The 25,707-nt window shown below is 41.1% G+C and overlaps 1 protein-coding gene across 3 annotated transcripts in view; it reads right to left on the bottom strand.

The window, feature by feature from the left end:
• ZNF81 (zinc finger protein 81) overlaps positions 1-18,760 on the bottom strand; it is a 108,129-nt gene extending 89,369 nt beyond the window's left edge. Inside the window, exons 1-3 of one of the 3 annotated variants that reach the window (XM_059157215.1) lie at positions 18,628-18,760; positions 17,010-17,037; positions 12,540-12,776 (exon numbers count right to left, since the gene is read on the bottom strand). In XM_059157215.1, the coding sequence (XP_059013198.1) occupies positions 12,540-12,611 (72 nt within the window). In that variant the 5' untranslated portion in view covers positions 12,612-12,776; positions 17,010-17,037; positions 18,628-18,760. The other 2 variants (XM_059157216.1, XM_059157218.1) reach the window with 2 other exon arrangements.
• Positions 18,761-25,707: the final 6,947 nt, after the last annotated feature.

Raw genomic sequence — 25,707 nt, 5'->3', positions numbered from 1 at the left:
TTTTTTTTAAGACTTTATTTATTGACAGAGAGAGGAACAACCAGAGAGGGAACACATGCAGGCAGAGTGGGAGAGAGAGAAGCAGGCTTCTTGCTGAGCAGGGAGCCCGATGTGGAGCTCAATCCCAGGACCCCAGGATCATGACCTGAGCTGAAGGCAGACACTTAACAACTGAGCCACCCAGGTGCCCTATCCCTACAATCTATTAGAATAAATTATGAACACAGAGGAATTAGAATCAAAGATTAGGACTATTATTATTATTTTTTGGTTTCTGTTTCAAGTTTTTATTTAAATTCTAATTAGTTAACATATAGTGTAATATTGGCTTCAGGAGTAGAATTTAGTGATTCATCAGCATTTTGACTATTATTAGGTCAATGGCACAGAATAAGGTCCATAAATACAACCAGAGTTATATACTGGAATGTATACACATACTAATGTAGTAGTGTATGTTAGTGGGGAAATCCAGATTATTCAATAAATGGTGTTGGGACAGATGAGTAGGCATCTTGAAGAAAATGAAAATGGAGGAGTGCCTGGATGGCTCAGTGGGCTAAGTGTCCAACTCATGATTTCAGCTCGGGTCAAGATTTCATGGGTGGTGAGATTGAGCCCTGAGTTGGGAGTCTGCCTGAGATTCTCTCCTCCCTCTGCCCCTCCCCTATGTACACACACACATGATCTCTCTCTCTCTCTCTCTCAAATAAACAAATCTTTAAAAAAAAGAATTAAAATGGATTCCTAGCTAAGGCTTTTACAACAACCACCAAAAATCTAGATAGTGAGAGAAGTAAAGGTTAAAACTAAAGATATGAAAGTACTAAACACACACACACAGAGGGTTTTTTTTTTTAAGCATAGTTGAGCATTGGGGAAGGCCCTTCTAGTTCTGACACAAAACTTGGAGGACATAAAGATTCATAAATACAATTATGTGAAATGCATGGAGAAAACACTAAAAAAATAAAATTAAATTAAAAAAAAAAAAAGACAAATGAGAAGCTGAGGAAAAATATTTGGGTCCCCTACAAAAGAGCTATTCTCCTTAATAAATAAATAGCAACAACATGATAGAAAAATGAGCAAAGGAAATTTATATCAGCTCAGGAAGAACATCATAAATGGTTCTTTAAACACAGTCAAATATATTTAACCTCGGCCATACTAAAAGAAATGCATATTAAATCTGTACCGAGATACCATATTTTAATGTATGTGAGGTGCCAAAAAGAAAAATTAAATATGACAAAACCCTGCTCCAAAGGGTACAGTAAAAACAGGCCTCTTTTATAACTGATACAATCCACAAGGAAAGCCACTTTGCTATATCTATCAAAAAATGAAAATGCATGTACCATTTGTCCTGAGAATTCCATTTGCAGAATTTCTCTTCAAACATACTCCCTTTTGTGTTAAGTGAAATCTGTATAAGGACTTTCACTGTAGCACTGTAATAGCAAAAGATTGGAAATACCTTAAAATGTTCATATATTAGAGTAAGATTCCAATTCACCCTTTAAAAAGAATAAGGAGGGGTGCCTGGGTGGCTCAGTGGGTTAAAGCCTCTACCTTCGGCTTAGGTCGTGATCTCAGGGTCCTGGGATCGAGCCCTGCATCGGTCTCTCTGCTCAGCAGGGAGCCTGCTTCCCCCTTCTCTCTGCCTGCCTCTCTGCCTACTTGTGATGTCTGTCTGTCAAATAAATAAATAAAATCTTGGGCGCCTGGGTGGCTCAGTGGGTTAAGCCTCTGCCTTCCGCCCAGGTCATGATCCCAGGGTCCTGGGATTGAGTCTCACATCGGGCTCTCTGCTCAGCAGGGAGCCTGCTTCCTCCTCTCTCTCTGCCTGCCTCTCTGTCTACTTCTGCCTACTTGTGATCTCTGTCTGTCAAATAAATAAATAATCTTTAAAAATAAATAATAAATAAATAAATAAAATCTTTATTTAAAAAAAAAAAAAAGAATAGGGAACTAGAAGCACCTGGGTGGCTCAGTTTGTTAAGCATCCAACTCTTGGTTTTAGCTCAGGCCACAATCTCAGGGTGGTGAGATCAAGACTCCTCTCAGGCTCCACGCTCAGCATGGAATCTCCTTGAGATTCTCTCCCTCTGCCCTTCCCCCTGCTCATGCTCAAGTTCTCTCTCAAATAAGGAAGTCTTTAGAAAAAAAAGGAAAAGTCAACTCATCACACTGAATGATCACCAAGATTTTTTATTAAATAAGAAAAGCAAGTGTTGGAAGTGTAAAAACAGATATAGGGGTGTGAGGGGGGGAGCTGCCTTTGCAAGAAAGTGTATATGGGAGGAGACTGAAGTCAAAATCAGAAGGTACAGTCGTGTACTGTTGGTGGGAATGCAAACTGTGTAGCCCTGTGAAAACAGTATTGGGGGGGGGGCTCCACAAAAAGTTAAAAACAGAACTACCCTATGATCCAGTAAGCACACTACTGGGTATTTACCCCCAAAATACGAAAACACTAATTCAAAGAGATACATGCACCCCTATGTTTATTCATTATTTACAATACCCAAATTATGAAAGCAACCCGAGTGTCCATCCATAGATGAATGGATAAATATGGGGTGTGTGTGTGTGTGTGTGTGTGTAATGGAATATCATTCTGCCATAAAGAATGAAATCTTGCCACTTGCAACAACATGGACAGATCCAGAAAGTACAGCAGTAAGCGAAATAAGCCAATCAGAGAAAGACAAATACCTTGGGACTATGATCTCACTCATATGTAGAGTTTAAGAAATGAAACAAATGAGCAAAGGGAAAAAAAAAAATAGAGACGCGAGAGACAAACCAAGAAATAGACTCTCAACTATAGAGAACAAACTGATGGTTACCAGAGGGGAGATGGGTGGCAGATGGGTCAAACAGGTGAAGGGGATTAAAAGCACACTTACCGTGATGAGCATTATACAATCATATAAGTTATATAATTATATAAATTCCCGTGATGAGCATTATGAGCATTATATAATGTATAGTTATTAAATCATTATATTGCCTACTTGAAACTTATAGAACACTGTATGTTAATACTGGAATTAAAAATTTAAAACTTAGTAAAACAATTAGAGGGTACATATATTTTTCCTTTTCAAGAGATTTTTATTATGAAAAACAGTATTCACGTAAAGATACAGGAAACAAATACCTGGCTTACTAATTATTCAAGGCTAATACCTACCTAATTTCCACCCCGGTGTGGGAACAGAACATGGCCAGCTCCTTGCCCAGAAGCCTTCCTCACGCCTCTTTTCCTCCTCCAACACCCAACCCCCACCAATCAAGGAAACCACTGTACTGCCTCTAACAGTAAACACTTCCCTGGTTTGCTTTCTAGTTTTACCCCCTCACTATACACCCAATACAGATTCATTTGGCCTGTCTTAAAACTTTCTGTGAATGGTAATCGCACAAATTCTTTCGGGTCTGGCTTCTTTCACTCGATTTTGTGTTCAACCTTTTTATCCGGTCTGCTATTAATGGACATTAAAGTTATTTCTAGGTTCTGGCTGTTATAAGGAAAGCTACGGTGAGCGTTTATACATGTGTCCTGGTGTATCAGCCAAGGATTTCTGTTGCATTTTTTCTTAGGAGAACTGTTTCCACATAGGGTCTACACGTGCCTGGATGAAGAAGGCTAAAATGTTTTTCAAAGAGGTTGTGCCAATTTACGGTCCCACCGGCAGTACAGACGTGCAGACATGAGCTAATATATCAACAGCTGTATTGCTGACCATAGCACGAGCTGCTGATATGGCTCTCTAGCCTCCCAATGCTTGTCACTGTCAGTCTTATTTTAAGATTTTTCTTTATTCATTTGAGAGAGAGAAAGAGAGAGAGCAGGAGCCAGGGGGAGGGGCAGAGGGAGAGGGACAAGCAGACTCCTGGCTGAGCCAAAATCCAACGTGGGGCTCGATTCCAGGACCCAGAGATCATGGCCTGAGTTGAAGGCAGACGCTTAACCAACTGAGCCACCCAGGTGCCCCTCGGTCTTCTAAATTTTAGCCTTTCTGGTGAAAGTGTAGTGGTATTACACTGTACTTTAAACTGTGTATTTCCCTGATGACTAATGAGATTGAGCACGGTCTCAGGTGTTTATTAGCTATTTGGGTATCTTCTTTTGTTTCGTATCTGTTCAAATAAAGCCTCCGACTACTGGGTAGTCCGCTTTTTCTTATTGTTTGGTTGTTCTTTATATATGCTTGGTATATGTCCGGTCTTGTCTATCTCTTCTCCCACTCTGTGGCTTATAATCTTCTTCTTAATGTAAGTGATAGTAGTTATCACTTATCAGGATAGCAGTTATCTTTGGGAGTAGGAGGACTCTGGAATGTTAACTCTGGATACTTTCTAGATCTACACAGTGAAAAAAATCACTGAGCTAGACATGTCTGTCTTGCACACTTTTCTGTACATATGTTGTATCTTACAATAAATATCTTTTAAAGATAGGCTTAATCTATGACCCATTAACTCCACCACCATGTAAATAGTTAAGAGACAGGGATATACATGTATATTGGGGACATGATAAAAATGTTCACGGCAGCATTGTTTGTAGTTCATATTATATTTCACCAAAATTAACAAAACTGATAAAAATTTATTTAGTAGGTCACCATTTTGTGAAATAAAAAGGATAAAATAAGAATGTGTTTTCAGGGACGCCTGGGTGGCTCAGTTGGTTAAGCAGCTGCCTTCGGCTCAGGTCATGATCCCAGCGTCCTGGGATCGAGTCCCGCATCGGGCTCCTTGCTCAGCAGGGAGCCTGCTTCTCCCTCTGCCTACCATTCTGTCCGCCTGTACTCGCTCTCTCTCCCTCTCTCTCTCTGACAAATAAATAAATAAAATCTTAAAAAAAAAAAAAAAAAAAAAAGAATGTGTTTTCAGCTGCTTTTATTTGCATCAAAAATCCCTAATCACACAGAGAAAACGAACTAACCTGGTTAAATGTATTAGAGAGAACTGAGCTAAGGAGAAAGATAATTTAGACTATTACTTTTATATTTGTAAATTTTATATAGTTTTATATTTTTAAATTTTTGAGCCACATGTTGATATCATTAAACTAAAAAAAACTCATTAATATCCTTATAATGATAAGATGCCTCATCCATAAAACAAAAACAGCACGTGGGGTGCGGGGGTGCCTCAGTCAGTTAAGTGTCTGACTCAATTTTGGCTCAGGTCATGATCTCAGGGTTGTGGGATCAAACCCACATTGAGCTCCCTGCTGAACAGGGAGCCGGCTTCTCCCTCTCCAACTCCCCCGTGCTTGTGCTCTTTCTCTCTGCGTCAAATACACTTGATCTTAGCCAAAAGGCCGAGAAGCGATCTCTCTCTGTGTCAAATAAATAAATAAAATCTTTTTTAAAAATTTCCAGGGAAAAGAAAGAATTGTGCAGAAATAGTAATCACAGCATAGCTACTCCATGACTGAACTATAAACAGTTTTAATAAACACCAATGAGGAAGCTGATCAAAACAATACTATTTATAGGCAAATGTGTATGTTAGTGGGGGTGTATGGAAAAGCTAAATTTCCATCTTCCTTAATGGAAAGTCAAACGTTAAGGGCCAAATTTTTTTTTAAAGATTTTATTTATTTATTTATCAGAGAGAGTGAGCACAGGCAGACAGAGTGGCAGGCAGAAGCAGAGGGAGAAGCAGGCTCCCTGCTGAGCAAGGAACCCGATGCGGGACTCGATCCCAGGATGCTGGGATCATGACCTGAGCCGAAGGCAGCCGCTTAACCAACTGAGCCACCCAGGCGTCCCAAGGGCCAAAATTTTTTTAAAAATATCAAATCCATTAAGCAGAGTTAAGAGTGCTTGCCTCCAGGGAGCCAAAATCTGACAAAAAACAAAGCAGGAAAGAGCCATTTTTAAAAGACAACCTCAAAAGCTGTTTGCCACCCTTTACCACTTGTAAATAAAACTAAAAACTAATGTTAAATCACAAAGTGGCAAAAAATATTCACAAAAACATACAAGAACCATAATGGGTCATGAACCCTAACATTAAAAAAAAAAACCTTTAAAAATCCTTAAGCTATGAAACTAGAAATCAAGTAGAAGAAAAACTCTGGAAAGAATAAAACACATGGAGGCTAACAATATGCTAGTGAACCACAAATGGGTCAATCAAGAGGTCAAAGAGGAAGTAAAAAATATATATAGACAGGTGAAAATGAAAACACAATGGTCCCAAATCTTTGGGACTCGGCAAAAACAGTTCTAAGAGGGAAGTGTACTGAGATCAGGCCTACACCTCAAGAAGCAAGAACAATCTCATATTATAATAACCTGATCTTACAGCTGAAGGAGCCAGAGAAAGAAGAACAAACAAAGCCCAAATCTAGAGAAGGAAGGAAATAAAAATATTAGAGCAAAAATAAATGAGACAAAGACAAAAAAAAACCAGAAAAGGGCAATGAAGCAGATCAACAAAATTGATAAACCCTGATCTCATTGAGAAAAAAAGAGAATACTCAAATAAATAAAATCAGAAATGAAAAAAGACACAGGACAAGTGACCTCACAGAAATACAGAGGATCATAAGGGAATATCATAAAACATAATACGCCAACAAATTGGACAGCCTAGAAGAAACAGATACATTCCTAGAAATATCATCTCCCAAAACTGATTGGAGGAAGAAACAGAAAATTTGAACAGACTGATTAACAGCAATGAAATTGAATCAGTAGTCAAAAAACTCCCAAAGAATGGAAGTCCAGAACCAGATGGTTTCATAGGTGAATTCTAAAGAATTACTACTGAGGTGCCGGGGTGTGCAGTTAGTTGAGTGCCTAACTCTTGGTTTCAGCTCAGGTTGTGATCTCCGGGTCGTGGGATGGAGACCTTCATCAGGCTCCACACTCAGCTTCGAGACTGCTTAACATTCTCTCTCTCCTCCCTCCTCTCCCTCTGCCCCTACATACACACACACACTCTCTCTCTCAAATAAATAAACAAATCTTTTTAAAAGATAAAAAAGAGCTACTATCTATTCTTTTCAAATTATTTTAAAAAGTAGAAGAGGAAGGAAAACTTCCAAATTCATTCTACAAGGTCAGCATTTTCCTGATACCAAAACCAGACAAGGATACTACAACGAAAGAGAACTACAGGCCAGTATCTCTGATGAACATAGATGCAAAAATCCTCAACAAAATATTAGCAGACTGAATCCAACAATATATTTTTAAAAATCCTAACCCTAACCCTAATCCATAGTCAAGTGAAATTTATTCCAGGGATGTAATGGGGGTTTAATACTCATAAACCAGTGAGTGTCATACAACACATTAACAAGAGAAAGGATAAAAACCATATGACCATCTCAACAGATGCAGAAAAAGCATTTGACAGAGGATAACATCCATTCATAATAAAAACTCTCAATAAAGTAGGTTTGGAGGGAACATGCTTCAACATAATAAAGGCCATATATAAAAAACTCACAGCTAACATCATAGTCAATAGTGAAAACCTGAAAGCTTTTCCTCTAGGATCAGAAACAAGACAGCTACATGCAAAATAATGAAAATGGGGTACTTTTTTACAACATATATAAAAATAAACTTAAAATGGATTAAAGATCTAAATGTGAGACCTGAAGTCACAGTAATCCTAAAAGAAAATACAGATAGTAATCTCTTGGACATTGCCCTTAGCAACATATTTATGGATATGTCTCCTGAGGCAAGAGAAACAAAAGCAAAAATAAACTATTGGGACTGTACCAAAAGAAAAAGGTTTGCACAGCAAAGGAAACCATCAACAAAATAAGAAGGCAAGGGGTGCCTCGGTGGCTTAGTGGGTTAAAGCCTCTCCCTTTGGCTCAGGTCGTGATCCCAGGGTCCTGGGATATAGCCCCACATCAGGCTCTCTGCTGAGCGGTGAGCCTGCTTCCTCCTCTCTCTCTCTCTGTCTCTCTGTCTACTTGTGATCTTTCTCTGTGTGTCAAATAAATAAATAAAATCTTTTTAAAAAATAAAAAAAGTAAGAAGGCAAACTAGTGAAAAGAAAAGGATATGTGCAAATATCTGTCCAATAAGAGGTTAATATCCAAAATATACAAAGAACCCTAAAATCATCTGATTAAAAACCAGGCAGAGGACCTGAATAGATACTTTTCCAAAAAAGACAGACAGGTGGCCAACTGGCTCATGAAAAGATGCTCAACATCACTAATTATCAGGACAGTGCCAATAAAAAACCACATGAAATGTCACCTCACAACAGCCAAAATGCCTAGAATCAAACAGGGAAGATATAACAGGTGTGGGGGAGGATGTGGAGAAGAAGGAAGCCTCATGCACTGCGGGTGGGAATGGAATCAGGTACAATCACCTCGGGTAGACAGTGGGAAGGTTACTCAAAACATTGAAAATAGAATTACTCCACGATCCACTGATGCCACAACTGGGTACTTACCCAAGGAAAATGAAAATACATATTCGAAAAGGTATGTGTACCCCTATGTTTATTGAAACATTATTCACAATAGTTAAGATTAAGGAAGGAACCCAGGTGTCCATCAATAGATGAAAGCATAGAGAAGATGTGGTACACACACACACACACACACACTGAAATGTTACTCAGCCATAAAATAGAATGAAATCCTGGGACTCCTGGCTGGCTCAGTTGGTGGGGCCTGTGACTCGATCTTGGGGTTGTAGGTTCAAGCCCATGTTAGGTAAAAAGATTACTTAAAAATAGAATCTTTTTTAAAAAGATTTTATTTATTTGACAGAGATCACAAGTAGGCAGAGAGGCAGGCAGAGAGAGGAAGGGAAGCAGGCTCCCCGGGCTGAGCAGAGAGTCGGATGTCGGGCTCGATCCCAGGATCTTAGGATCATGACCTGAGCCCAAGGCAGAGGCTTTAACCCACTGAGCCACCCAGGCGCCCCAAAAATAGAATCTTTAAAAAAACAAAAAAAAAGAATGAACAGGAGATCACACAAGGAAAACACTTCCCCAGAGGTACTGACTGGAAAAATGAGAGGGGCTGATCATTGTGAGTTCTTACAAGAGGTGGAGCTCAAAGACTAGAGTTTTAGAGGTCCGTGCCATGGCTGGTGTGAGCCCAGCAGGTGCCATGGCTTTCCTGCAGAGAAGGAGGGCGGAGGCCTCAGGGCCGACGGCATGCTCTGAGGATTCCCTGGGACACACTGGGAGAGACAGTTTCCCTTCTTGGAGGACACTGGGGAGAACTGGCCTTGCCTCTCAGGGGCCAAAAGAGCCAGCAGGCACCATTGTGCTCCCCTGCCACTTAGCATAGGACCAGAGACACCTACTGAGGGCGGCTAACCTGGACACTGTCATTTTGTTGTATTTTACTCTAAACTCCAAGCCCCTGTGCTTTGGTGTGACTGCCCTTTTGGGACAAATTGGCACCAGCCCCAGTGCATCAAGACCCGCCCCCAGAGGACCACTGAAGGACCACACCATGCTGGGTCCCTAAAGTTTGAAGCTTTGAAATGCAGCTGGCCTTCCTGGAATAAAAGACAGGTGCCCTACACTGCAAGGCGGGCAGGTGGCCTGGACATGAACAGGGTGAAGGCAGGGATCTAAGGGACACCTGGGACATACGAGGGGAGAGGGTCTGCTCTCTCTTGAGGGCTTCCTGGACAGCAACGGGCACAGAATCCCCTCTCAGGGGATGAGAGAGAGGGCTGGTGTGATTCTTCTCCCCTACCCAGTAGGATGCACTGAAGTCAGGGAGCAGCACAGCACCCACAGTGGGGGCTGGAGCCACTTACACCAAGCCCCACCTCTCTGTGCTCAGCAGGTGTTTCTTTACTAGGGCCGGTGTACCTGAGACCCAGGGCAAGAGGCTCCTCCCCGAGAAGACCAGCACAACCCCCTCCACCCCCGCATATACCACATCTCCTGACCACAGAGTGCTGCAAAGCTTCAGCTTGACTGGAAAAGCATCAGGTCTCTTTTCAGCAAGCAGACCAGAGTGCACCTAGTTAAAACTCGACACACTCTGGCCAAGGTCCAAATGCTCCCCACTGCAGCCAAGGAGAAACTCTGCAGGAGACTGACCAGACGGAAAAAGCAGTGAAAACACAGCAGCAGAAGGCACACAGCATACACCAGAGACACTTCCTGAAGCATCAGGTGCTGGACAGTATAAGACTACTTCTTCATTAGGCCATTACTCTCAGAAGCAAGATACATTACAGACTTTCCTAACACAGAGGAGAAAACAGAGACCTAGGGGCGCCTGGGGGGCTCAGTCAGTTAAGTGTCTGCCTTCGGCTCAGATCAGATCTCAGGGTCCTGGGATAGAGCCCCAGGTCAGGGTCTATATCACCAGTAAGTCTGCTTCTCCCTCTCCCTCTGCCCCTCCGCACTGCTTGTGCTCTCTCTCTCTCTCTGTCTCAAAAAAATAAATAAAATCTTAAAAAAAAAAAAACAGCCCAGAGACCTAGACAAAATGCCAGAATAGGGGATTCATCCCAAAAGAAAGAACAAGACAAGTTCAGGCCGGGGATCTAACTGAAATGGATGTAAGTAATATGTCTGACCCAAAGCAACAACCATTAGGTTACTAGCTGGGCTTGAGAAGAGCATAGAAGATGCCAAAGAAACCCTGGCTGCAGAGATAAAAGACCTAACTCAAACTATCAGGCCAAAATTCAAAAAACTATAACTGAGATGTGAAATGGACTGGATGTAATGACCACAAGGATGGAAGAAGCAGAGGAATGAATAAATGATACAGAGGACAAAATTATGTAAAATAATGATAGAATTGGGAACTCAAGAACTCCATAAAGCATAATAACATTCATATTATAGGAGTCCTAGAAGAAGAAGAGATGGAAAATGGAGCTGAGGTTTATTTGAAAAAATTATAGGTGAAAACTTCCTTAATCTGGGGAAGGAAACAGACATCCAAACACAGGAGGCACAGAAAACTACATCAAAATCAACAAAAGCAGGTTAACACCAAGACACATTGTAGTAAAATTTGCAAAATACAGAGATAAGGGGAAAAAATCCTTAAAGCAGCAAGGGAAATGAAGTCCCTAATTTATAAGGGAAGACAAGTAAGGTTAGCAGCAGATTTTGCCATGGAAACCTGGCAGGCCAGAGGAGAGGGGCAGGACATATTCAATGTGCTGACTGGGAAAAATATGCAGCCAAGAATACTGTATCCAGCGAGGCTGTCATTCAGAATAGAAGGAGAGATGAAGAGTTTCCGACAAACAAAAACTAAAGGAGTTTGAGACCACCAAACCAGCCCTGCAAGAAATATTAAAGGGGACTCTGTGTGGGAAAGAAAGACCGAAAGCAACAAAGACTAGAAAGGAAAAGAGAAATGCTCCAGAAACAACCACTTAACAAATAATACAATAGCAACAATTTGTATCTTTCAGTAATCACTCTGAATGTAAATGGGCTACATGCCCCGATCAACAGTTATGGGGTATCAGAATGGATATAAAAAACAAGACACACATTTTAGACCCAAAGATACCTCCAGATTAAAAGGAGGGAGTGGAGAACCATTTGTCATGTTATGAACATCAAAAAAAGCTGGAGTAGCCATACTAACATCAGACAAGATTTTAAAACAAAGCTTGTAACAAGAGATGTAGAAGAGCATTAAATCATAATTAAGGGGTCTATCCATCAAGAAGATCTAACAATTGTAAATATTTATGCCCTCAACTTGGGAGCAGCCAAATATATAAATCAATTAATAACAAATATAAAGAACTTATTGATAATAATACAATGATAGTAGGGGACTTTAACACCTCACTGACAGCAATGGACAGATCATCTAAGCAGAAGATCAACAAGGAAACAGGGCTTTGAATGACACACTGGACCAGATGGACTTAACAGATATACTCAAAACATTTTCTCCTAAGGCAGCCAAATATACATTCTTTTTGAGTACACATGGGACCTTCTCTAGAATAGATAACATCCTGGGTCACAAATCAGGCCTCAACCAGTACAAAGAGACTGAGATCGTACCATGCATATTTTCAGACCACAACATTGTGAAACTTGAAGTCAACCACAAGAAAATATTTGGAAAGGCCACAAATACATGGAGGTTAAAGAATGTCCGACTAAAGAATGAGTGGGTTAACCAAGAAATTAAAGAAGAAATTAAAAAAATACATGGAAGCAAATGAAAATGAAAACAGGATAGTCCAGAGCCTTTGGGATGCAGCAAAGGCAGTCCTAAGAGGGAATTATATAGCAATACAGACCTATCTCCAGAAGCAAGAAAAATCTTAAATATACAACCTAACCTTACACCTAAAGGAGCTAGAAAAAGAACATCAAATGAGTTTAAGCCACCCAAAGAAGGGAAGTAATAAAGATTAGGAACTTCACACAAGGGACATGAATGACCCATAAAAATTCCCTGATTATGCTGCTTGCTTAAGGAAAAAGTCATACAAATCAAAATCACAAGACATTATCTTTCATTCTGGATGAATTCCTGGCCCTGGGCCCCTCTTCCTCCTCACCTCACAGGAGTCGTCACAGGTCCCCATGCCCAGAGCCAGGGATGGCCCAGGAGAGCTCTGGTTGGCTGGCATGTTCCCACTGGACCTCAGCCCTCCAGCTCTCTTGCTGATGCTCCTCCCACAAGCCTGAAGCCAAGGGGTCCGTGGACTCAGTGAGAGCTGTCGGGGCCAGGAAGCAGCTCCTGTGGCCTCCACTACGGGGTCTGGCCCACAGGCTCCACGAGGACTCCAAGAAACCTGGAAAGACAGTGTCCACATGGTCAGTCATTCAGCATTCACCCCAGAAATGCTTCCGGGGGGTACCAAAGTACAGTCCCTGGCCTTGCATACTGTGGGGTAGACACAGTCCAGTCAAAAGGCATGACCTATTCTAGTCATCCATCAAAATGGAATATGAGCAAGACCATGAGATACAGACGACCATCACTAAAGCCTTAAATTCTAGCTTTGGCAACTTGTAGTGACGAGAATATAAAAACGTTTCTCAAGTTTTCTTTTCAAAATGAGTCAAAACTCTTCACCTCAAGGAGTTGTGAAAATTCAATGAGATGACGTTTATAAGGCACCTGGCAGCAGGCTGGCCAAGGGAACTTTTTTTTTCTTTAAAGTTTTTATTTATTTGAGTAACCTCTACACCCAACGTGGGGCTCGAACCCATGACCCCAAGATCAAGAGTCGCCTGCTCCTCTGATTGAGCCAGCCAGACACCTCTAAACTTTTTTTTCTTCTTCACAGTTTCACAGTATATCATCGTCGTCCAGGGAACAGTTAATTCACATTAGCAAGTACTGTCATTACTTTAAGGGATCAGGTAATATGCGGAAGGGGGTACCTCACTTAATTTACACAATGATCATCTCACCTGTGTGTTGCCACAATTACTATTATTTCATTTTATGCACACAGAGACAGAGGCTTAGCGATAAAGTCAAAGCCAGTCTACCCGGCTTCAAAATTCACCTTCTCAACACTAACACACAGTACTTTTTGCGTGGTAGGCTTAAATAAACGCGGTTCTGTTTAACAGATGTTAAGAACCTGACTGTGATTTGGAACACACAGAAAAAGATTTTTTTAAAACAGAAGAGATAGGCCATAAGGAAAATGCTAATAGCCTGGGATTCCAACGTCTTAACTACCTCAGAATAGTCAGAGGTAAATGTGTTTCTCCTCTCACAGGATCTAGGGAGGAGAGGATGCCTCTGTGTCTACGCTGAGGAACAATTTTATTCTGATCAACCAATAAAAGCACTACAGATTTAGTCGTTCTTGCTGGGAAAGGGAAAGTATCCTTTATAAGATGAAGAGGAACTTAATTAAGAAAAGCAGAAGTAAGAAATGGGATAAAGAGGAAACAAGAAAGTAAATAAGGAATAAAATAAAAGGCATGAACACATTGAATTTTAAACCTATAAACATGATGTTGTATCAGAGAAGGACTAGGCTTTCTTTCCTGATGCCCATGGAACTTGTATACAATTCCATTAAATAACTTGGCCACGAAGAAAATCTAGTAGGGGCACCTGGGTGACTCAGTTGGTTAAGTCAAGCAGCTGACTCTTGGTTCCAGCTCAAGTCATGATGTCATGGGGCTTGGGATCCAGTCCCATGTAGGGCTCTGGGCTCAGCAGGGAGTCTACTTGAAAGAGTCTCTCCCTCCCACCTTCCCCTCACTCAGTCACTCGCTCGCTTTCTCTCTAATAAATAAATCTTTAAAAAAAAAAGAAAATCTGGTAGATGTTTTAATGTTGGGAATTGATAGGCTACATGGTCTGATCATAACATAAGACACTCAGTATCATTAGTCATTAGGGAAATGCAAAGCAAAACCAAAATATTTCATTCATTAGCAGACCGCTTCACATCCATGAGGATGGCTAAAATAAGGGCTAAAAAAAGACAGTAGCAGGTATTGGTGTGATGGGAATAAACTGGAGCTATCATATGTTGCTGGTAGAAATATAAAATGGTATAGAGCCACTCTGACAAACAGTTTGGCAGTTCCTCAAAATGTTACCCATAGAGTCACTATATGATCTGGCAACTCCACTCCTAGGTCCCTCGCCAGGAGAAATGGAAACACATGTCTGCTCGAAAGCTTATATATACAACTGTTCACAGCGGTATTATTCATAGTAGCCAAAAAGTGGAAACCACTTCAATGGCAAATGAGGTGGTTTCAAATGAAAACGAATAAACAAAAAATTTAGTATAGCAATACAATGGAATATTATTTGGCAATTAAAAAGAAGTACTGACACGTGGTGCTACAGCATAAATAAACCTTGAAGTCAATATCTTATGGGAACGAAGCCAATTGCAAAAGACCCCATATTTTATTATTCCATTGATGTGAAATATTCAGAATAGGCAAATACGTAGATATAGAAAATTGGTTAGTAGCTGCCTAGTCTGGGAGTGTGGGGTGGCATGAATGGTCAATGTCAGCTAATGTGTATAAGGTTTCTTTTCAGAGGTATTGAAAATGTTCTAAAATCAGATTGTGGTGATGACTGTACAACTCTGTGAATGTAACAATAACCTCTGAACGTATACTCTAAATAGATGAATTTTATAGTACTGGAATAGATCTAATCTATTTTGTATATCTAAATAAGTCTGTTTAAAAAAAAAAAGGAAGACTTGCCTAAATAACCCAAGGGTCAAAGTGGGAAGTCAATACAGAAGCTACACGAGTCTTGGAAAAATCATGGAACACACGGAAGTCATACAGAGTGAAATTTACAGCTTTAAGTGACTTGATTGTAATTAAAAATAAATATAACAAAAAAGAGCTAGGTATTCAGCCTAAAACATTAGAATTAGGAAAAACAAAACTAGGTAAAGCCCTCCAAATAAACTAGTCATTAATAAAAATAAATTAATTAAAAATAAATTAAATATAAAAATAAATTTAAAAATAAAAAAATTAAATAACTCAAATAAATATACTATGGGGTTTAAAGAAAATAAAGAGCTGGTCCTTTGAAATGACCAATGTCATAGATAACCTCCTAGCAAACTAGATAAAGGAGATGAGTTGTTGGGTTTTTTTTTAAAGATTTATTTATTTGCGAGAGAGTATGTGAGAGAGAGAGGGAGAGTGTGTGCACACACGAGTGGGGGAGGGGCAGAGGGAGAGAGGATACAGACTCCCTGCTGAGCAGGAAGCCCCATGCAGGGCTTGATCCGAGGACCCCAAGACCATGACCTGAGCCAAGGCAGATGCCCAAACAACTGAGTCACCCAGGCACCCCAAGGTGAAGAGTTATAAAAATATATATATATACACACACACACACACACATATATGCATATACAGAAATATATATATGTATATATATATTTTTTCCAAATATGTGGAAAATCTTTCTCAGGGCAGTGTTTCAAAGTAGTTATTGTGGGATATTATGCATAACTGTATAGCAACATTTTTTTTTAAAGATTTTATTTATTTGTCAGAGAGAGCGAGCACAGGCAGACAGAATGGCAGGCAGAGGCAGAGAGAGAAGCAGGCTCCCTGCCGATGTGGGACCCGATCCCAGGACGCTGGGATCATGACCTGAGCTGAAGGCAGCTGCTTAACCAACTGAGCCACCCAGGCGTCCCTAGCAACATATTTTAATCCTGATGTGAAACAGGCGCTTCCCTAGCAAGGTGTAAATTAACAAAGTTAATACAGGAAACAACAGAAGAGAAAAAAATGTAGAAGAGACCAGGGAAAAAAATGACATAAGACAACAAATACAAATAGTAAGACTCTGACACACAGAAAGGAAAGGCAAACAGTCCATGGATCTTACGGCCTGAGGAACGACACACTCGTGAGTTCCCTAGGTTTCCTTTTCCTCCCATATATCAGAAACAGGACACTGGAGAAGTTTATAACTCAGAACTGTCAACAGCCATAAATGAAAAAGCTCTGAGAAATGCCTAATTACCTTAACCACAGGACCAAGAAGAGGGTTGCCTAACTAAATACCACCCCACTCCAGCCAAATACTAACAGAAAACACATTCTCTTAAAGCATCCAGGCAACATTCTCCAAGACATACCACACCCAGGGTCATTAAACAAACTTCCATCAATTGCAATCTATATCCTCTAATATCACCAAACTAGAAATCAACAACAGAAAGGTAACAGGAGAGTCTCCAAACACTTGAAAATTAAACAATACATTTCTATATCACCCATGGATCAAAGAGGTGGTCTCAAGGCAAATTAAAAAGTCATGAATGAAAATAAAAATACAACATATCAAAAGTTGGGGGATGTAGATAAAGCAGTGTCAAGAGGGAAAATTATAGCACTAAGATGTTTATATGAAAAAAGAATTAAGGTCTTAAACCAATAATTTAAGCTCCCATCTCAAGAAACTAGAAAAAGAACAAAGTAAACCCAAAGCAAGCAGAAGGGAGAAAGCAATAAATATAAGAGCAGAAAGCAATGAAACTGAAAACACTTACCAAATTGTTGAATCACTCTATTGTATACCTGAAAACAAACAAAAATAGTTGAGATAAAATATATATGTAAATATAGAAAAAAAAATTGAAAACAGAAAAACAATACGGAACAATCACTGAAACCAAAAGCTGGTTCTTTGAAAAGAGTGATAAAATTGGTAATCCACTAGCAAGACTGATAAAGAGAAAAAGAAACAAGATACAAATTACCAATATTAGAACTGAAACATAAGATATAATTACAGATGCTGCAGCCATTAAACAAAAGTAAGGGAATACCACAAATAACTTAAACGCACATAAATTGAATTATAAATTCAATTGGATGAAATAGTCCAATTCTCCACAAAACACAAACTTCCACAACTCACCCACTATTAAATATCTCTCTTAAAAAAAAAAAGATTTAAATAGACAACCTGAAGCCATATAACTACTACAGAAGTTGATGCCATCATCAAAAAGCTTCCAAAAGGAAATGTCCAGGCCCAGAGGGTTTCCCTGGAGGATTTTACCAAACGGTTAAAGGAAAAATTAGCATAATTCTACATAATCTCTTCCAGAAAATAATTCCTACCTCATTCTATGAGGCCAGTACTACTCTAACACTAACACCAGACAAAAACAGTACAAAAAACTAAAACTGTAGACCAATATCTTTCATAAACCGAGTGGCAGAAAATCCTTAAAAAAAAAAAAAAAGCAGTAGCTAATCCATTCCTGCAACACATGAAAAGAATTATACACCACAACCAAGTGAGGTTTATTCCAGGAATGTAAGGCTGGTTCAACATTCAGAAATCAATCAGTGCAATCTCCCATATTAACAAGCTAAAGAAGAAAAATCACAAGACCACATAAATTCATACAGTACTGACGAATTTCTACACATTCATTACAAAACCAGACAGACACACAGATCAATGGAACAGAATAAAGAACCTAAAAATAGCCGCACACAAGTATGTGCGATTTGTTTTTCACAAAGGTGCAAAATAAGTCAAGGAAGGAAGCATAGTCTTCAACAGATGGTGCCTGAGTAATTGGACGTCCAAACAGATAAGCTTCAATCTAAGTCTCACACTTTATACAACTCTGAACTCAAAATGCATCGTGAACAGCAGCAGGAAGGAGAAATGGACCCAACACCAACACACTGGAGAATTTCTCTCCCCTCGGGAACAGGAGAAAAGGACAACAAAGAATGTAAATTGTGTATGACACGGGTGACAACCAAACAACTAAATATAATTTTTGATTAAAATACGGAACATTTATAAAAATTCACCATGGCCTAGGCCACGAGTCTCCTGTTTGAAGGAATGAGCTGCACGTAGACATTTTTCTGACCACAGAAAACTAAGGCTAGAAATCTATTAAAAAAAATAAACTTCTGGAAACTAAAAACGCACTTCTAAATAACTCGCGGGCAGAAGAAAAAAATCAACTTTTAGGGAACACTTAGAACGTAATGTACCGAACCTTGGGGGTCTTAGAGTGAACTTCAGGACCTTAACGTTGAGAAAAGAGGAAAGCCTGCAAAATAATGATCGAATCATCCAGCCACGGTTAGACAACCGATTCCACCACTGACCACACAGAATTCCCCAACACTCACGCTCCCCGGGGCCCCATCACCTCCACATCCCTCCGACACAGAGCACTGAGATCCTCCTGACAACTATTAAACCACTGCTGAGAACCGGAGCCGCTTCCGGTCACCACCCCTAGCACCGCCCCTTCTCCGGGTTTGGGGCGACGAACGAAGGGGGCGTGGTCCTGCATACGCGCAGAACCACATTCGAAGACGCTGTCAACCCAGAGTCAACATGGAGATGTTACGGAATCGATGCTTTGGCGCGTTCAGCGCCCCTCGGCCGCGTTGTCAGGCGGGGAACATGGCCGCGCCCAGGCCGCGCATCCAGTGGGGTGCGCCATGTTGGGGGAGTGACCATTCCGTACCGAGGGTAAGGAAGCCTCTAAACTCACAGAGCAGAGCCGTGGACCTGTCTCAGTGGCGGGAAGCATGGGAAGCGACGTTCTTTGGGGCGGTCTTCCTGGAGGAGGGGGTCTTTGGATCTGTACTCTGGATCTATCTAATAATGTTCAGAGAAGCTGTAGGGCTTCTGGAAAGATGCAGAGGTGCCAGTGGCTATTCTCTCTCGGCAGATACCACACGGCGTGAACGGAGGGGAGAAGTCAGACTGGTTTACAGTCCTCTCCTGGAACATACCACGAGCAAAGAAGGGGAAGAAATTGGGGGTGGGCAAGCCTCCTAGGATACAGCACGGAGGGAAAAAGGGAAGTCAGTGTCAGATTCCCCTGTGTTGTGCTTGTAGGGGTTGGCTGCGGGGTCTGACGCTCCCATAGTCCACATTATCTCCCACTTCAGCAGCCCCAGATGAAATAAAATATGTACCAATAATACTTTTTGACTTTTCCTTAATCTGAAGCAATATGTCAATGAAAACATCTTTAGGAAACCATTATTTTTATTTCCACATAGAATAAAATCTGCATTGTGATAATGCCCTTTGAAAAATGTGGCTTTAAGACAAGACTGATTCTACCCTTGAACTGGTTTGCCATCCCTAATATTACTTCTAATATAGAAATTCTGGAGATGCCCATACCCTTCTAGGACATGTCACTGGGGTAGAAAAGGAAGACATCCTATTGGACTTTAGCTGGGAATGCCTACTTTTCCTTCAAAACCAGGTTCAAATATCTCCTCCAGGTAGAAGGCTCTGTACCCCGCTGAAGGCTTTTCCGAATTCTCGGGTGAGGAAGGTACTTTGAGGCGACCTGACACAGGCTCAGGTATGGACTTACTAGATGCTCTCTGTCCAGTCACATCCCCTCTGGGGCTCAGTTTCACAGTCTGGAATGTGAGGGTGCTGCACTCAGCCTGAGACCATCTGGGACTAATTTGTAGTCTGACAGATCCATCAGTCAATGAGGGAGACCACACACCAAAGGAACCAAGGAACCACTAAACAAAGGAAAAGATAGAGTTATAGGATTCTGAGGAATGATGAAGATCAGGTGAAATAGAAATGAAGCCATGTTTGGGTGACCTTAAGGCAAAATGGGGCTATGTGTGAACTGCAAAGGGAACTGAGTCCCGTTTTCCTGAAAACAATAAAGTTTAGGTGTAGAACATTGTGTCTAAATACCGCTTATGTCTGGTCAGGGTTGGAAATCCCAGCTGCTTCTTTGTGTCTAAGTGACTAAGTGCAGGGAGAAAATGACCATCCCTTCCTTGAATAGGGAAAGAAGATGGTTGGGCCCAGCCCAGAAATGCCATCCAATGGTGGGATGAGCAGAGAGGCAGGAGCCCCTTGACCTTGACACTTATTGAAGCCCCTGCTCTGGCCCTAGGGCTCACTCCATCACGCCTGCTCCAAGGTCTTTTCTTTAGATGTCTTCCTTCCCTGACCTACCCCCACTACTCTCTAGCTCCTCACTATGCCTTAGTTTTCTTCATAGCCTTTTGTTTTATCAGAATGATCTTAAGTATTTACTCTTCACTCATTTACTTGTTCATGCCGATACTGAAGTGATTTCTGCTTCTCCTATATGTGGAGTGATTGCTTTATTTTTGGTAGCTTTACCACACATGTAGAGAGCAGTAAATCATACTCAACCAGGGTCACTGTCTTAAGAGATAAATTATTCTCTCCAAAAGACTTGTAGGCCTCTCTGGGTGACACAACTAATTATAAAATTGATTCGGTAGCAGTAATGCAGGAAATGCTATAGAGATGGAGAACTTGTAAGTATTTAAGACCCTATTTGTTCATCCATCAAATATTTATTAATGACCAGTCATTGCTCTTGGTACTTGGTAATAGGTAAAAAAGACAGACCCCAAACTCCTGGCTTCATGAGCCCAACATCCTAGTGGGGAAGAGGGCAATAAACACTGTTTGTCGGGGCACCTGGGTGGCTCAGTGGGTTAAGCCTCTGCCTTCGGCTCAGGTCATGATCTCAGGGTCCTGGAATCGAGCCCCGAATTGGGCTCTCTACTCAGCAGGGAGCCTGCTTCTCCCTCTCCCTCTGCTTGCCTCTCTGCCTACTTGTGATCTCTCTCTCTCTCTCTCTCTCTCTCTCTGTCAAATAAAAAAAAGTTGATAACTGCTAACGGGGGTAGATGGGACAGTAATGGGAGTTAGAAATGTTGGGAGAGAGGAGCTGCCACTTCAAATAGAGAGATCAGAGTCTCCTTTCAAACTCTGCAACTAGGGATGCCTGGGTGGCTCAGTCGGTTAAGTATCTGCCTTTGGCTCAGATCATGGTCCCAAGGTCCTGGGATCAAGTCCTGTATCAGGCTCCTTGCTCAGCGGGGAGACTTCTACTCCCTCTACCTGCTGCTCCCCCTGCTTGTGCTCAAACACTCTCTCTCTGACAAATAAAAAAAAAATCTTTAAAGAAAAAATAAAGTAAAATAAAATTTAAAAAATAATTCTACAACTGACTGTGTGGAATCCTGGAGCAGGCCAGTTGTGAATCTTCATATTTACCCTGGCAACCAGTTGAAAACAAGGAAGACTGCAAGGTCAGAATATTTACCCAGCTTCAGCTAAGGACAGAATGATGAACACCTCTTCGTCCTACGGTAAATGCAGAGAATAGTATCCACAGTCTTCTGATCAGCCTTGTCTTGCATGCCGTCTTCTTTTAGTAGATGAGAAATATCTTACAATATGGTAAAATATTATCCATCTTCCACTGACAGAGGTAAAGGAAAACCTCATAAAAGCATCAGGTTCAATGGCTAAGCAGGGACGTTTGGACCAACAGCCACAACCCTTTACACATGTCAGGAGTCAGAAGGCAATGATAGCTTATTTATTTTGCACCCAATGGGTTTTTTTGTTGTTGTTTTTTGTTTTTTGTTTTTTTTAAGATTTTATGTATTTATTTATTTATTTATTTATTTGACAAAGAGATAGAGAGAGCCAGGAGCACAAGCAGAGGGAATGGCAGAGGGAGAAGAAGCAGGTTCCCTGCTGAGCAGAGAGCCCGATGCAGGGCTGGATTCGAGGACCCTGGGATCATGACCTGAGATGAAGGCAGAAGCTTCACCGACTGAGCCCCCCAGGTCCAAATTTTTAATTGAAAATTTTTACACTACACAAAAGCTGAAAGATTTGTACTACGAACATCCAAATGCCCTGCCCCTGGGTGTAACAACTGTTAACTTTTGTCACATTTGCATAATCTCTTCTGTACATACATACAGGCCCCATCATTTTAAAAATAATGTCATAAATAAATAAATAAATAAATAAGTGTCCAAAGAAAATTATTTAAGTAACTGAAGTAGAGGTTAAAGGCTGTATTCAGCTAATGGGCATCAGGTAACCCCACGCCTGACCCCGGACTGAAACGGGCTTAGGGTTTTTATAGGGGAAAGTTGGATATGTGTCTTTGCAGTCTGGGCTTAGATGACAGTTTTTTTTTTAACCTTAAGAGAAACTCACCCTTAAAGGTTTGTTCTAGTTTTTGAGTCCCTTTCTCGATCAGAGCCCCAGACTGTCAGAACAGTACCTTCTAAGAATTGTTTTGTAAGCCTTGTGGCTTATCCACTAGTCCAAGTTCATGCGGGAGGGGGAAGGATAGATAGCAAAAGAAAGAAAAAGAGGACTCCAGTATGTTTGTTTTATAATACCTTTCTACAATAAACTATAGACATCATGCTCTCTGAAAGCCAAATACTCAGCATGTAGCTCCTAAGGGACTGGACATACAAATGGACAATGGCCAGACTGTATACAGAGGACGCTTGAACAAACAGTTTTTACCACACAGGTCTACTTACAGGCAGAATTTTTTAAATAAATACAGTATAGTATTGCAAATGTATTTTCTCTTTTGATTTTAATACATTCTTTTCTCTGGCTTACTTTATTGTAAGAATACAGTACATAATACACAGAACACAAAATATGTGTTCATCAGTTATCAGTAAGGCTTTGAGTCAACGGTAGGCTATTAGTAGTTACATTTTGGGGAATCAAAAGTTATTCCACTGCGTGTGTTGGGGGGCGGGCAGTGACCCCAAGCCCAGCATTGTTGAAGGGTCAACTGTATTATGACAATAGAACTCTGACCTACAGCCTCTCGCAGCAATCCCGGGAAACCAGACCATTGCCTCTATAGCAATGTGTCTAGATGGCCAGGACTTGGTCAAGGACGACCAGCCTCCTCATTTCTTGCCCCCACTCTCCACTTCCAACTCAGGTCCAACCAGAGAAAACCAAACCTGCTTCCCAAATCAATCACCTAGGATGTCCTGCTTCTATTAGAAAGCCAACAGCTTTTCAATTAGGGCATACCTTCAGCCTCCCCCCACCTTTTTTTTAAAGGTAAAGCTTATCCACTCCTCTGTCTCTGCCAAAAGGCAAGTGACAGTGTCTGACCTCCTTGTTAAAGGAAGCTCGGAATGAATGGCCTTTGCTTTTTCTCATTTTATTTGTCTTCATTCATTTCCACAGGGCATACCTGACGTCTTTATTTTCACTATAAAGCTTTCCTAGGTGATGCTGACCACCTCCCTTGCTGTAGAAATCTCTGTAGTCTCTGTCTTCATTTGGGTCATCTTTGGATATTTCCACACATGCCTAAGAGCAGGATTTTTTTTTTTTTTTTTTTTTTTGCATAGCCACAAGCCCATTCCCACATCTAAGAAATCTGAGATATGACTTTCAATTTTTTAAAAAATTTTATTTATTGGGACGCCTGGGTGGCTCAGTTGGTTGAGCAGCTGCCTTCGGCTCAGGTCATGATCCCAGGGTCCTGGGATCGAGTCCCACATCGGGCTCCTTGCTCGGCGGGGAGCCTGCTTCTCCCTCTGCCTGTGCTGGCTCGCTCTCTCTCCCTCTGTCTCTGGAAATAAATAAATAAAAATCTTTATTTAAAAAAAAGATTTTATTTATTTATCTGAGAGAGAGAGAGAGCGTGAGCGCACGTGTGCGTGTACACATGTGAGTGAGGGGAGGGGCAGAGGAAGAGGGAGAGGGAGAAGCAAACTTCCCGCTGAGCAGAGAACCTGATGTGAGACTCAGTCCAGGCCCCTGAGATCATGAGCTGAGCCAAAGTCAAATGTTTAACTGACTGAGCCACCCAGGCACTCTGACTTTCAATTTTATTTAAAAATTATCATATAGTAAAATTAACTTCTTGGTGTACAGTTCACTAATTTGAATACATGTACAGATTTGTATGACCACCACCATGATTGAGTTTCAGGCATTTCCATCACCTCCCCTAGCTCCTTCTGAAAATCTTACCACACTTAAGAAATTTAACAGTGGGAGCACCTGGGTGGCTCAGTTGTTAAGGGTCCTGGGATCAAGCCCCATATCGGGCTCCCTGCTCAGCGAGGAATCTGCTTCTCTGTTCCTCCCCTGGCTCTTGTGCATTCTCTCTCCCTCTCTCTCTCAAATAAATAAATAAAATCTTAAAAAAGAGAAATTTAACAATGATAAAATAATAGTGTGCATCCTAAATTCAAATGTTTCTAATTATCCTCAAATTTCTTTATAACTTTTATTTTTTTTAAAGATTTTATTTATTTATTTGACACAGAGAGAGAAAGAGATCACAAGTAGGCAGAGAGGCAGGCAGAGAGAGAGGGAGAAGCAGGCTCCCCGCTGAGCAGAGAGCCCGATGCGGGGCTCGATCCCAGCACCCTGGGATCATGACCCGAGCAGAAGACAGAAGCCTAACCCACTGAGCCAACCAGGGGACCCTCTTTATAACTTTTCAATCCCAAATTCAAATAGGGTTCATGCCTGGCATTTGGATTCGTTCATGGCATCACACCTCTTTAGTCTCTCATCTCTCTCTAACCTAAGAGCATTTTCCCAGCCTGTTTCGTCTGTCACGACCTTGATCATTTTGAAGAGAGTTTACCAATTGTGGTGTAGGTGGTTCTCATTTCTAATTGTTTCCTCATGAATAGATTCAGGTCGAACAGCCTGGGAAAGAAGTCTGCCTGGGTGATTTGTCCCTCTCAGTGAGTCATGTCTGGAAACATGTTTCTATGTATCCTCTGTTTGGTAATGGCTAAGTTTAATTTCCTCGTTGTAAAGAAATATTTTTTCTTTTCTGTAAAAATTTGACATTGTTCCTTCCTCTTGCATGTTCATTTGTTTGTTGAGAATTATTATATTCATGTGCCAGCATCATAACATATGTGCAGACACATTACATAATGCACAATTAACATAATCACAGTACCATCGTCACACCTAACAAAATTGACTTTATTGCTGGGAACCTCTGTAGACTTGTGAGACTTGAACTCACAGCCCTGACATCAAGAGCCAGGCACTTAACGAACTGATCCACCTAAGCACACTTGCCCAGGCTCTTTCAAAAAGCTCTCCCCAGCTGCTAGGTCAGCACGGCCTTCAGCGGGCATGGACTCTCCTACTGTGGTCAGGAAGGGCTTCCCATAAGGGGTATGTGAGCTGGGTTTTGAAGAATGAGTAGCGGTTCATCCATTGAAGAGTTATGATGGATTACCTGAAGGGGCAATGGTGTCTCCCTAATTTCCATATTTGAGGCACTACGGGGCAGCAGACTCATTGCGAGGCAATGTTGAAAATTTGTGGTGATGCTGCACCAGCGTAATTATTAATTAGATTTAGTTTTATAAGGAGCTATGAATAATAGAGTGATCTAGAAG

The sequence above is a fragment of the Mustela lutreola genome, chromosome X, assembly GCF_030435805.1.
Source record: "Mustela lutreola isolate mMusLut2 chromosome X, mMusLut2.pri, whole genome shotgun sequence".
NCBI classification, from domain to species: domain Eukaryota; kingdom Metazoa; phylum Chordata; class Mammalia; order Carnivora; family Mustelidae; genus Mustela; species Mustela lutreola.
This window is presented reverse-complemented; position numbering and strand designations above follow the sequence as displayed.